At 39.0% G+C, this 12,788-nt stretch overlaps 1 protein-coding gene and 1 pseudogene across 2 annotated transcripts; both read right to left on the bottom strand.

Moving 5' to 3' along the window:
* On the bottom strand, positions 2,425–3,359 carry LOC109838295 (annotated as a pseudogene).
* LOC109836835 (cysteine protease ATG4B-like) lies at positions 5,645–12,272 on the bottom strand. Of its 2 annotated transcripts, XM_020404854.1 has the most exons (10): positions 12,081–12,272; positions 11,433–11,550; positions 9,597–10,005; positions 9,427–9,512; positions 9,272–9,322; positions 8,502–8,887; positions 7,330–7,468; positions 6,509–6,564; positions 6,325–6,395; positions 5,645–6,235 (listed from the first exon to the last, which is right to left on the bottom strand). In XM_020404854.1, the coding sequence occupies exons 3-10, from the start codon at positions 10,000–10,002 to the stop codon at positions 6,000–6,002; spliced, it is 1,431 nt and encodes a 476-aa protein (XP_020260443.1). In that variant the 5' UTR covers positions 10,003–10,005; positions 11,433–11,550; positions 12,081–12,272; the 3' UTR covers positions 5,645–5,999. The 2 variants fall into 2 exon arrangements, with proteins under 2 accessions (XP_020260443.1, XP_020260442.1); XM_020404853.1 differs by lacking the exon at positions 11,433–11,550.

Below are 12,788 nucleotides of genomic sequence, written 5' to 3'. Positions count from 1 at the left end.
GCAGTGTTTTTTTTTTTTTTTTTTTTTTTTGTTCATGGATAAAAAGAAAGAGAACAACTTCCTTAATTCATTTAGTTGATACAACTGATAAATGTCCAGAAGTTAATTTTTCAGAAATTGACAAATACGAGGTTATGTAGGCAGTACAGTGAATATTTCCTCAAATTATAAGGGGTCTCCACTAGTGTCTATTCATATTCCCATACCAGGCACATATTCGCGAAAGCTCATACTTTTTTGAGTTTGATTGAATTCTATATTTCTACTACAACACATCCAACACAAAAAAGAAAATACGTTGATGCTCTCAGATGGTGCAAATATGACGGGCCACCAGAAATGCGAGATACTTCAATTTAATTTTGTATTCTTCACATTTTCACTTCGCTTTCTGTTCTACTATTCTTTTAAGAGTGCTGCTACGGGGACCCAAAATATAGGACCAAGGGAGGGGACATGTGATGTGTCCCCTCCCTATTGCATAATGAGTTGGTCATGCCAACTCATTATGCAATAGGGAGGGGNTCCTATTGGATAATGAGTTGACCATCATTAATGATGGCCAACTCATTATCCAATAGGAGGGGGACACCTCACTTGTCCCCCCTATTGGTGCCATATTTTGGGTCCTTGAAGAATTTTTCTTCTTTTTTTAATACTTTGATGACATAATGCCAAACACAGCCTCCACCGTTAGCAAACGGCCAAATTGTTCAATCCATTAGAATCCATCCAACATGCTTAGTAAACATACACAAAATTCAAGATCTGAACGAGTAAAAACATCCACGTCACAAAGAAGTAGTATATGAAAGGAGGAGACGCAACGCATTGGAGTTTGGGTTCGTCTTCTATGTAAAAATTTACGATAATCCCACCAGAAAAGGGAGGGGAAAAGACACACCATCTATAACCACTCAAGTTCCTACCAAAGCACAAATTTCACATGCACTACCTAAAAAAAAAAGAGCAATGGTCCATTGAACTTCTCATCACCTTTCTACTGCTCATCTCACGAGAATCCCCCAAAGCAAATGCTCTTGTCTCTTTCAGATCGGTAAAGAAATCATTCTGCGCAATTTTGCGTTTTCTAATTTCACAGAGGGCCAGGGATATCTAGCAAACGAATGATGTGAAGAAATGTTATCGGAGGACCCAAAATAGGGACGTCTCAACAGCAGCTGTGGCTTTGGTTCTGTTTGGCAAAACTAGCTGAAAGCTGCGAGATTATAGCTGAAAGCTGTCAAGCTAGCTGAAAGCTGTGAAATTATAGCTAAAAGCTGATAGCTGTATAGCTAGTTGATTGACTAGAGCTGTTTGGCAAAAGAAGCTGTACAACTAGCTTAAATTTGTTAAATGACTAAAAAGGTCATGCAATATTATTGATATAAAATTAGAATTATTAGGGACAAAAACAGAAGAAAAAAATTGACAGCTCTTTCCCAAAGACAAACGCTACTTGAGATAGCTTTCCAAAAGCTACTTGCAAAAGACACAATCTCCAAAATAATCTTCTCCTATTTTTTGTTACCAAACAGCTCTACTAGCTTACTGACCAAGTCAATAAGACAAAAGCTCTTAGATAAGACACTTTTTTTGGTTGCCAAATAGTACCTTTGTTAGGATCTGAGGTTCAGGCATCAAACGCACTTACAATTCTACTAGAAAAACTAAATTAAATGAAACAAAATCAACTTTTTTTTAAAAAGGAGATTTTGAGAGCTAGAAATACCCGGCGAATATCTAGTGATTTTAGTTAGGTGCGGCGTCTACTTCAAATCCTATTAGCGATTGATCGCAATCGGAACTACAAAATAAATGTCATTTGCACCTCAGAAAGGGATCGCAGCTTGATCCAGGCCCGTACGAGTCATCGGCTATGAGAAGAGAACTCCTGCAGCAGTACTACAATTACATTTATACCAAATTAGTCAGTGGGGGGGAAAAACAAACAATTATAGCCAATCTAAATCACAGATCGCTACAGTTGCAGCGAAGCGAAGCGGCATGTAATTTAGAAGCCTGTGGTCCGGTGTCGATGTCAACAAAAGCAACAACAAGAACAACTATTCCTCCCCCCTGAACAGAGGGCTCCTCCTCCTCCGTAACCCAAAATTAATTAATCAATCAAATCAAATCAAATCGAATCGAATCAGTATTAATCTCCCATTCTCACAGAGTACATGAGAACACCGCACATCGTCTACCCTCATTTGTACACCTTAATTAATTACTATACAGAAAAAGGACATGCAGCCGCGTCCACATCACGCGGTGCTGACGGAAGCGTCATCGCCGCCAATCAAAACGCCGCGCCGCGCCACCTCCCCTGTCAGCGAAACAGCTGACCTATTTGCCTCGGCTCAGCAGGTCGTAAGGCTTGCCTACAGGTGATCGAGGGGCAGGCCTCTCCCTTGTCCAGACTCAGCACGGCTTCCCCTTTCCCTTGCTCCAGTGAGAGCAGCTTCACTACGGCCCCGCGTGCAGATCCTGCACAGGCCCTCCACATTGTTCCCGCCGAGGCCGTGCTGGTTCCACCTGCTGCTCGACCGCTCCAGCCTCGCCGGCGAACACGACAGCAGGAAAGGGCGGGAGCGACCGCCGAGCTACGTAGATCTGTAGTACGCCGCTTCTGGACCCGCATATGTCCACGCCTCGAGCCTCACTGCGGTGTACCGCCCGCTCCACCCTGGCGAGGTCGCATCACCAATGACGCCCCGTGTTGAAGTAGGCAGGGGGCCTCCGCATCGCTCGACTCGAAGGGGCGGGGTAGGTGCGGGTGGACCAAGAAGCTGGGGGTGAAGTAGGAGGTGTAAGTTGGCGTGCAGTAACTGCGGGGCGGCGAGGACGGAGGGTTGCTGGGATGGACGCAGAGGCGGGACACGTCGTCGACGGACGATGAGGGTCGGAGTCTGAAGTAGATGACGCGGGAGACGGAGTGGGGGGAGGATTCGGCGAGGTAAATGCGGGGTAGTTGAGGGGCTGGTTGAGGGCGGGCGGACGGAGGAGGAGAATCTTGGAAGCGGAGAGGGAGGGGTCGAAAGCGGATAAGATGGAGAAAGGGGAGGGAGGGGAAGACGGAGAGGAGGGTGCGGCGGAGGTGTGGGAGGGAGAGGGAGAGGAAGTGAAGCGGATGTTCTGGGGCAGGAGGAGTGCTGGAGGACGAGCAGGAACGCGAGGCGAGGGAAGCCCCGGAGGTAAGGTCGCCCGTCGAGGGTCATGGCGATGTGGATGGTCGGGGACCCCGCGCACGCCCGGGAGAGGTATGACGGAACGACGCGGGTGGGAACGTCGGGCGTCCGGCGGCCGGAGAGGAGCGGGGAGAACAGAAGAAGGAAGAAGAGCGGGGATGGCGACATTGAGGTTGAGGGTTTGGTGGAGGGGAGGGGAGTAAATTAATGAGCGTGTATGATCTTATTGGGTTTTGGCCTCTTTTCTTGGTTTTTATATATGGATTTTTCTTTCAGATTACTACTACTAGTCTGATGATTATAGGGAATAGAGAGGTTTTCCACATATGCCCTCCCGTATTTATGTTTTGTGTTTGTTTATTAGTTGAGGAGCGTGGGGGACCTTGAATTTATTATTTGTGTTGTTGTGGGTGTTCTGTCGAGATAAACACGAACTCAGAAAAATTCTGATGTTTTTATAGTGTGATGAGGTCGTTTTTGGATAATTGAAGGGGACGCGAGAGTATAAATATGATCTCTCTGTTACAGCTCAAAGTGTGTTAGGAAATCAAATCAAAAAATTTCCATGATGAGAGAAGTTTTTAATTTCGTTGTAGTTGATGCGTCTAATGACTCTAATTTTCTGTTATTCACTTGGCTTTCTTATAGGATCTTAATAATACTCGATCATATCAAACAAACCGCCAATTTTATTCTCATCTAGAAGTTCATTTCTTAAAAGGAATAAACAAAAAGCTCTATCATCAAAAGCTTCTGATCTCACCGTTTGAATCTTATAAAAAATGTGGAAATAAAACTCCTCAGTCACAACCTTTATTTATATAAGTGCAAGATAATTCATTTTGCAAGTAACTAGCTCGAAGGCTTCCCTTTCTGCAAAAACAAAATAGAGGAGAACCAAACTACAAAATATCGCAAGAGTAAATGAGTCCAGAGGTGACTACAACCAAACACACGGGTCCGCGTCTTATCTGATGGCTGGCAAAAATTAAATTCCTAGAGACCAGGTTGGCGCTGGACCGGAATTAAAGACCCGTTTTCCTCTCAAGAAACTCACCCAAAATTGTACCCTACGTGGGACCCGCAAATATGCGACTTTTTCACGCCTTTACCTTCCCACTAGCAGAAGTGGGCCCCAAAACTTGTGGTGCTGTTCAAGTCCCTCAAAAGAATTATTTACTTATACGCGTTTTTGCTTTCGGACTTTATGAATATATTTTTCTGTGTCAACCCAGCTGGAACCGACTATTACTATAATTAGCGTTAATAATGATTTCAGAATAACGAGAAAAATTAAAGTATTTCTGCTTAAATACCTTGCTATTTTAAGATGGGGGATGAACAGAAATTGCTGCGTAATTATACATTACTTTTTAGAGGTTGATCTTTGGAAGCCCTTTCCTAATCTTTTATTGGCGTGTTCATAATAATCCGTCAAACTTCCAAAGACATTCGAGAGTTCAAGGATTGTTTTCACATTTTTTTTAAATAATTATTTAAATCTCATCTTAAAATTTTTAAGAAAGGTTCTTGAATAATAATATTAACAGATGATTTAACTAATCTAATTCTTTGTGAGAAACGATTATTTTTTTCTGAATTTGTGTAACTCCATATTCCTATGTAAGCTACAAGTTCTAGTAGTTGTGCATCGAGCTTGCAGATTTTTTTTTAAAAAAAAAGAAGAAAAAAAGAAAATCAAATCAAATTTCCTGAGGTTTTGAAGCTTATAATAATTCTCAATGTGATAAATGATGTAACTGCAGCGTATCACATGGGCAACCAACAACGAGCTTTCAAGAGAAGATAGAGGTCGAGATTATATTATACCAACTTGATTAAGAGTCCATACATATAAATTGTACAACATATGAGTGCTCAACGTATTATAATTGTAAATATAAGTTTGGTAGAGCAATCCATACGGGCCAGCTCAGGTCCGTCTTTATTATAGAAAAGCCAGACAGCACAATACTAATATTTCTTTGGTAATTGCTCCAGGGACCATCAAGTACCAAGCAAAATAGAGCATCCGAGGAATGAGGCAGAGATCAAGGTCCACATAAAAACCGTCAAAAAAAAATACAAAAAATACAAAAAAAAAAAGGTTCGCATATATAGATTTATAATTTCACCTTATTACGTGACAGCTCCTATCCCTGCAATTTATACATGCTATTTTGCAAATTATTACTGCGGCTGTTTTCATAGTTTCCCAGGTAACAAACATGCATCAAAACATTCAAATGTCCAAAATTGACAATGCGAAGGACACCCCTAAATTGAGATGCGTACGTTCATTAATCAAGATTTTCTTCATACAAAGTTCTAGTTTATTCTCATCTTCCCATTCCATGTTTTCATTATCTCTGTAAATAAGTAATTATTTAAGTAATTATTTACAATCAAGTCCAGACACAGGCTTTTCTTGGAGGGGAAAAAAAAGGAGAGGGAAAAAAAAACAAAGATTCGCTGCATAGCTAGTATACCTGGTATCCAGCAAAAATTCTGGTGCTACAAGTCATGCACTATCAGCATCATAAGTTTATTTTAAATCAAATTAGCAGACAGCTACCTTCTACATATAAAAATATACACCTGAAGCTGTGGGCTGGCTTGGCCTTGATCTAGACACAATACAACAGCCCCGCTTAATTACAAGAATGAATACAATCAAAAGAAGAAATTAAAAAAAAAAGGCAAATCATTCATGAATCATGTAGTTGAAGAAACGAATGGGGGTCTTAAGTTGATGGTTATGGATTATGGCAAATACTGAATATAATCAAACTCCTTTAAATCCTTCATTCACAGGATCTGCCACTCACCTTCATCAACATTTGCTCCAGAGGGACTCCCATTCTCTATGCCATAGGCCTCCTTCATGTTGTTGTCATCTACTATGCCATTTTGACTGTTACCAACAGTAATTTTAGGGAAGCGAGTTTTGTTTGATTGAAGAGACTGAGCAACTGTGAACAACGGTGCTCCTGACGTTCTCTCTCTCAACTCAGAAGCTCTGGAGCAGAAGTCTTCAAAATCACCTGTGAATCACTTACCGAAATAAAATTAACAAGTTCAGACTGAAAATAATGAGGCTCGGCTGTCAGATGAAAATGGAAAGAGAACACACCTTTGTCGCGACAATAGAATCCTATAGCTAGAGATGAGTCCATTTGGTCGAGGGGCAAGTGGCGTACAATGCTGGAGGTATAAAATACAGTATGAAGAAAATTAAATGAACAGATAACAATTGATAACTTCTTGTCAGTCGAAATTGGAAATACATAAAGGAAAAAAAAAAGGATGAAACATACTTGCAGTGATACGAAGAAGTATCGGCCTCCACATCCTGCTTTCTGATGTCAATGGCCTGTAATGAAAGAGAATGCAGTGAGATTGGTTCACCATTCACACATACCTTCATACATTAGTAAGTAATGCAGAAAAGATTTTCAGGAAGCCAAGAAACAATGCAATATATGAACTGTAAATAGATTAATGATAACAAAAAGGAAAACAAGTGCTTGAAAATCTACTGCTATATAACTTATAAAGCAACAGGCAGGTTTCAGATTTTGATGCGAATGACAGCTGACTTTATCAGGTTTCAAACTTAGCAACTAACATCTTAGCGCCAAGCCATGAGCTTTGATTTATTTAGAAGCCAAAGTAAGAGTGGTTGGTGCGAATAACGGTTGACTAACTCAGTTTAGTAAATATTGAGTTTCCATATTTATTATATAAATTCCTATTTGCGTGTGTATATGATATACTGAAAAAATGAGTCGCCGCCTCAATTAGTAAAATGACCACTAAGATGTATAAGTGTAAGTTCCTCACTCTTGGCAGCTCCAAATGAGTTGTCACCTTTTGATTTGACTAGCAGAATTGGCCTCACTGTTGGTAGCTCATTTAGCAAAATAAGTTGCTATCAAATACCCATTTTTACACACATACACACACGCGTGCGCGGACACCACCATCTACATTTGTGTGTATAATATGATTGTAACAGAGTTATAGAAGTTAATTTATCCAACTACGGGGACGAAACAATAGTTAAAATCATCATGAAAACATTACTACAAAAGGTAATCGATAAAGAAAATCAACACTCCATATAAATATCAAATACCGATTGGACTTCATGAGGATCCAGGTATAATGCTTTCTCATCTTGAACACCAACAATATATGTTGACGCTCCCGGCTTGCCACCTAATATCCCCAAACTCTGCGGAAATGTGAATGTATCCCTTAATGAAGGGAAGTACCTGATATACAATGCCATTAGAAGTATTTAAGGGTACAGCTCGTCAGACATGAACATATTCTATAAGAGCATCTCTAACAACTTCCCCATTTTATTGGTATTCTCACTTTTGGAGAATTTTGGGCTTTTTTTGTTCCAACAGATTCCCCATCTCATTCCCCAAAATAGAGATGGAGGAGAAAAAAGGGGAGTCTTCCCCAAATCTGGGGTATTCTTCAAATTTTTGGGAAGAGATTTGTCATAAATGCAACACGTTCTTCAAAACGGGATGGAGGAGAAAATAAATACAAAACAAAATTTGTAATTATAAAAAAAGCCATGGGGTAGTTCCAATGCATAAAAGCATCCTAAAATAGGGATGTAGAATATTTTTATTATTGTAAAAAATGCAGGATTCTTCAAAATGGAGAAGCTGTTGGAGTTGGAGCAAAAATAATTTGGAGAATATGACTTTTGCTTCCCCATTTTGAAGAATTTTTTGGGAAAACTGTTGGAGATGCTCTAACTAGTCAAATCAAGAAAGAAAGAAATAGATAGGTTGATCAAAAACAACATTCCAGAAGTTGAATTAGTTTAATCTAATTTCGTTCTACTTAAAAGTGATGTCTTAATAGAGGCCTGATTACACCATGAATTTTGGATACATTGCAGTTCTCTTTAATGCATAGGAATCTAATAATGTGTCTTTTAATAGAGATATGGGAGACTTAATTAAATATCACAGTGAATAATAAAGGAAATAACACTTGAGAGCATATAGGTTAACCTTCCAACAAGTTGAGATCTACTGAATCCACGAATGCTCCCATCTTGGTAAATTTTGGTCATAAATGTTTAACCATGACTAGTTCAGGAAAGTATCTACATACGCAACCGACTGATAATTGGACTTTTAATAGTCACCAGTATTTTTTAAGAAATGTTCTCCACTCTCTACCTAGCCACAGGTTATTGTACTAGCATCATGCAATGACCTTGTCTTTAACTAAACAAAGCACTTTTAAAGTAGTTCGAGTAACCATTTAAATAGTTACCTGGGATCGACTTTTTCCAGTCCAAGAACCAAAGGGATCAGTAAAAGAACCGGTGACCAAGTGATCTCGCCCTTGCTAATTTCATGACAAAGTTTCACAATTCTTTCGATGCAGATGACAGGGGCTCCACCTTGTTCTCCATTTTCATTATCAGAAACAACATATATCGTCATGGGGAAAATTACTTTCCGATTGACAAGGTCACCTTGCTTATTATTCTCACTTGCAAAAGCTTCCCATGTTCGGCAAATTGCATAAGGACCAACCCAAGAGCCAGCAGCTAAGCCATAAGCCCTTCCTGCTTGAAGAAGATTGTGTATGGAGAAAGCAGATGCCACAGAATCACCGAAAAGATGTAAAATATCAATGTATTGTGGATCATAAGGCTGCATAATTAACAGGGAACCATCAGAAGCAGACCCTACAGAGCAGAATAACATAAAACTTCATTACCTTCTATACATTAAGCAAGTTATTAGCTTATCATCTTGCAATCAAAGACATTTGTGAATAGGGTTAAATATGGATGGACCCCTGTACCATCACCAATTGCAGGTAGACCCTATAGCTCTATTGTAGTAGATAGTCCCCAGAGTGAACTTTCTTTATTCCTCTACCCTCAAAGAATTTTTTTTGACAAACTGATCTCCTGAGGGTAAAAGAGTCAAAAAACCACTCGAGGGGTTTACCCACGATTGACAATGGTACAGGGGGTCTATCCACAATTAAACCTTGTGAATATGATGTTATGTGATGCTTCATCCACTGACCTTCTGAAGGGGCCTCCTCCATGATCTTCCTAAATGATGAAAAACCAATGCCTGCAAAATATTGAGGTGGTGGTTTTTTCAACATCAAGAGGTGACCACGAATACTACTTAAAGCATAAAAGAATGTGAACTAAGCCAGATTACCAGAAAAATACCTCGGCAACAAGCATCTGGCTGCTTCTGATCATGCACCCCCAATGAACATCATTTGTGAATTTTGAGTCAGAAATAGCATCAAAACCTACAGAATAGATCTTAGTAAGTGTCTAACACCAATGGGGATACCTGTTTTAGCAATGGAAAAGAGTATTCATTTAAAACTAACCACTTCTATATGTCATCCAGATTCTCGATGAGAAATCATGGGAAAATGCTGCCAGTCCTCTATCAGTATGTGTTGACTCCTCAGGTATAACTTTATAGCATATGCCCAAAAGCCATATGTCACTGGTTGTGTTCAAAACATCAGGTTTTCTCGTCCATGACATTAGCCCTTGCAGTCTCTGAACCGAGCCAGCATACAAAATTTTATACACTGCTGTTGTCCATTTATACCTCCAAGGATTAGTTTCCCTTTTTCCTCCCCAAAAAGAACCAACGTATGACTCAAATATGATGAAGGTTGATGCAAAGAAACCAGACAAGAAAGAAGTCTTTGGGGTCGTATAATGTATAATTTTCTGCTGTGAAAAATCAGATTCTGAATTTGTGGTTGCCGAATATGTTGACATTACCTATCCATAATGCACATCACCAAGCACATTAAGAGCAGCACATAGATGCGGATATCATGCTATAAATGGTTAGTAGTTGCAACGTGGAAATTTAAGCACTGAATAAGAAAAGGAAAAAAAATTGAGGCTCGCACAGAACAAGATGGGAGTCAAAATGATAAAATAGATGTCAAGAAAAAAAATCAATAATGTGAAACTTAGCACAAAAAAAAGTAGCAGACAGATGTTATTTCACTAGCCATTATTCACCATAAATTAAAAGGATTCTTGTTGCATCTTCACACTTATTGCGGATCTACTAAAACTAGAACCCTTGAATAATTATATTGATTTTCCAATTTAAATACAGTCCACACCACCCAATTTTTAATCGAAACAAAATTTTTTTGTACCAATAAAGTGATGCTTGCTCCCATCAAACTTTTCCGCCATTTGATTGAAAGTTGAAACTACATCCAGCTTTAGCCCTTATGCAAGAGAGCAGCTCATATTGACCTTAGTTAGTTGATGCACACAACCATCTTTTTTTTTGTTCAAGTAGAATGAACAGTTCATTGTCCTGGCATCAAAACTTTGTTGAGATAGTGTTTTTGATTCTTTCATTTCTTTGTATAACTTCACAAGAATTAGACAGGGACGGAGATCTATCATGATTAGAAGATTGAGTTTCATCATAATTAGGAGTTTGAATCTTATTCTAGTTAGGAAGTTAGGCTAGAGATTGAGTTTTGGTTTTCATATATATATATATATATATATATATATATATATATATATTCTTCTATTGTAAGAGGAAAAACTAAGGAGAAGGGAGAGAGCCAATATTCTTATAATCTACGGTTAGCAGAGGACATAACCTGATTCAAGAATATTGTGCAAGAGGAGAGGGTTTCGTGGTCTTTATCGGTGTAAAAAATTACAACATTAGGAGATGGTTTCACAGTGTTTGTCCGTTCAAAAGATTGTAAGGAGTGGGTTTTGGGAAGAATATAAGAGTTGATTATGTATGTGAGGTTGAGAGATTGAGAGACGAGAGTTGAGTGGTTCCTCTTATCGTTCTCTCTGATACATAATGGATTTCTCGTACTATTGCCCCCTGGATGTAGGTCGAAGTTGGTCGACCGAACCACATAAATCTCGGTGTTCTTTTTTATTGATTGTGGTCGTTTTCTATCTTATTGATAGCGGGTTAGCTTCCGAGTTGCGGAGATCGTAGTACTCGGAGGGACTAAAATTCCCAACAAACTTATAGATATAAATACGCATAAAGGTCAAATGACATTCACATGGATAATTCACAGTAGCACATGACAGGAGGTATACAAGCGTAAAACAAAAGAAGGGTTTCCATTGAAATACTGTAGTTGAATTTCGTAAAACAGATTCCTATTGAAGTTGGAAGTAGTTTCTTGTAACTTGTAACTTACTCGAATCCAAGCATTTTACAAGGCCAATCTTCAAGAATGTACCATGAAACTTGGAATCTTTCAAAAAACATGCCTTCATTCTTTTGGTTAACATAACTACAACATCCATGACAGTTTTCTGAAAAAACAAGGTGGCTTGATGAAAATATATACCAATTTGTAGTAATTACATGAATTAATGTGCACGGTAGACTTTTTTTAAAGAACTCAAAAATATGATATTGAATTTTAGCCACTTTAGAAAGTAAATTCCTGTGAATATAAACATCTCAGAAAAGCATTTCCCCTTGAAAACACATAATACACACCATCAAAACCTTCAATTTCGACAGTTTTATACAAATTCCTCTTCACAACCAAAAATTACGTCGTCAAAAGTGAAATTTTAAATGGGTTTTAAACTGGAACCCTGAATTTTCCTTTCTATCGATCCTGAACTTTATCAATGTTCAAACCTATGATCCCAAAGAAACATTTTCCCCACCAAAACTACATCATATATGTAATCAAACCCATGATTCCTTTCCATTCAACAAAACCCATCTCCAATCTCAACTGATAAAATAAAAAATGAAACTAAATAAAAGACCCAACTCAAATTAACATAATAAAACGAGGGGAAAATCCATAGAAATTGAAAGAACAAACCTCGAGTGTCGTTTTTCTGAAAGCCTTAATAATAAGAAACCATTGAGAAGAGAAGGAGAATCCCCTTTCTAGTCCTGTTGCTTCTTCGAAAAGAGTTTAACGTTTAGTTGTACAAGTAAGCGAAGCGAAGCTAGATAGAAAACCAACAATTGAAGCTTCACAAAAAATAGCGTTCCACGATTGAAGGTACCCTTTTTTTTAAGGAAAAGAAACCTCTTTTCTCAGGCAATTAAATACGGCTCTTTTGAAGTAAGCTGTGAACCGAACCGGGTTGAAGGCAAAACCTGTTTGAACCTAACCCGAACATAGGCTTATGGTGTGCTAGTTTCATTTTTCAAAATTATAAAAAAACATTTCTAGTAGTAAAAATCTAGGGAAAATTGTGTCCAGGCCCCAAAAGTGGGAACTTCATGTGACAAGCCCCATCGTATTTCGGCCCATGTGTATTAGCCCCAAATTAGCACAGTATTTGTTATGGGACCCCTAACTACTCTTTTTTTCAAGAAAACAAAGGCCGGAAGTGTACCGCTCCTGCCCTTCTGATGGACTGAACTCGAGTTAACCGCGCCCAATCGTATTCAAGTCACTCGCTCTCGGGTCTCTCTCTCCTCTGCTCGTCTCTCTCTCTCTCTCTCTCTCTCCTCTCTCTCTCTCTCTCTCTCTCTCTCTCTCTCTCTCTCTCTCTCTCTCTCTCTCTCTCTTCTCTCT

The sequence above is a fragment of the Asparagus officinalis genome, chromosome 4 (genome assembly GCF_001876935.1).
Source record: "Asparagus officinalis chromosome 4, Aspof.V1, whole genome shotgun sequence".
Classification (NCBI taxonomy): domain Eukaryota; kingdom Viridiplantae; phylum Streptophyta; class Magnoliopsida; order Asparagales; family Asparagaceae; genus Asparagus; species Asparagus officinalis.
Note: the sequence above shows the minus strand (reverse complement) of the source record. Positions and strands in the feature narration are given on the sequence as shown.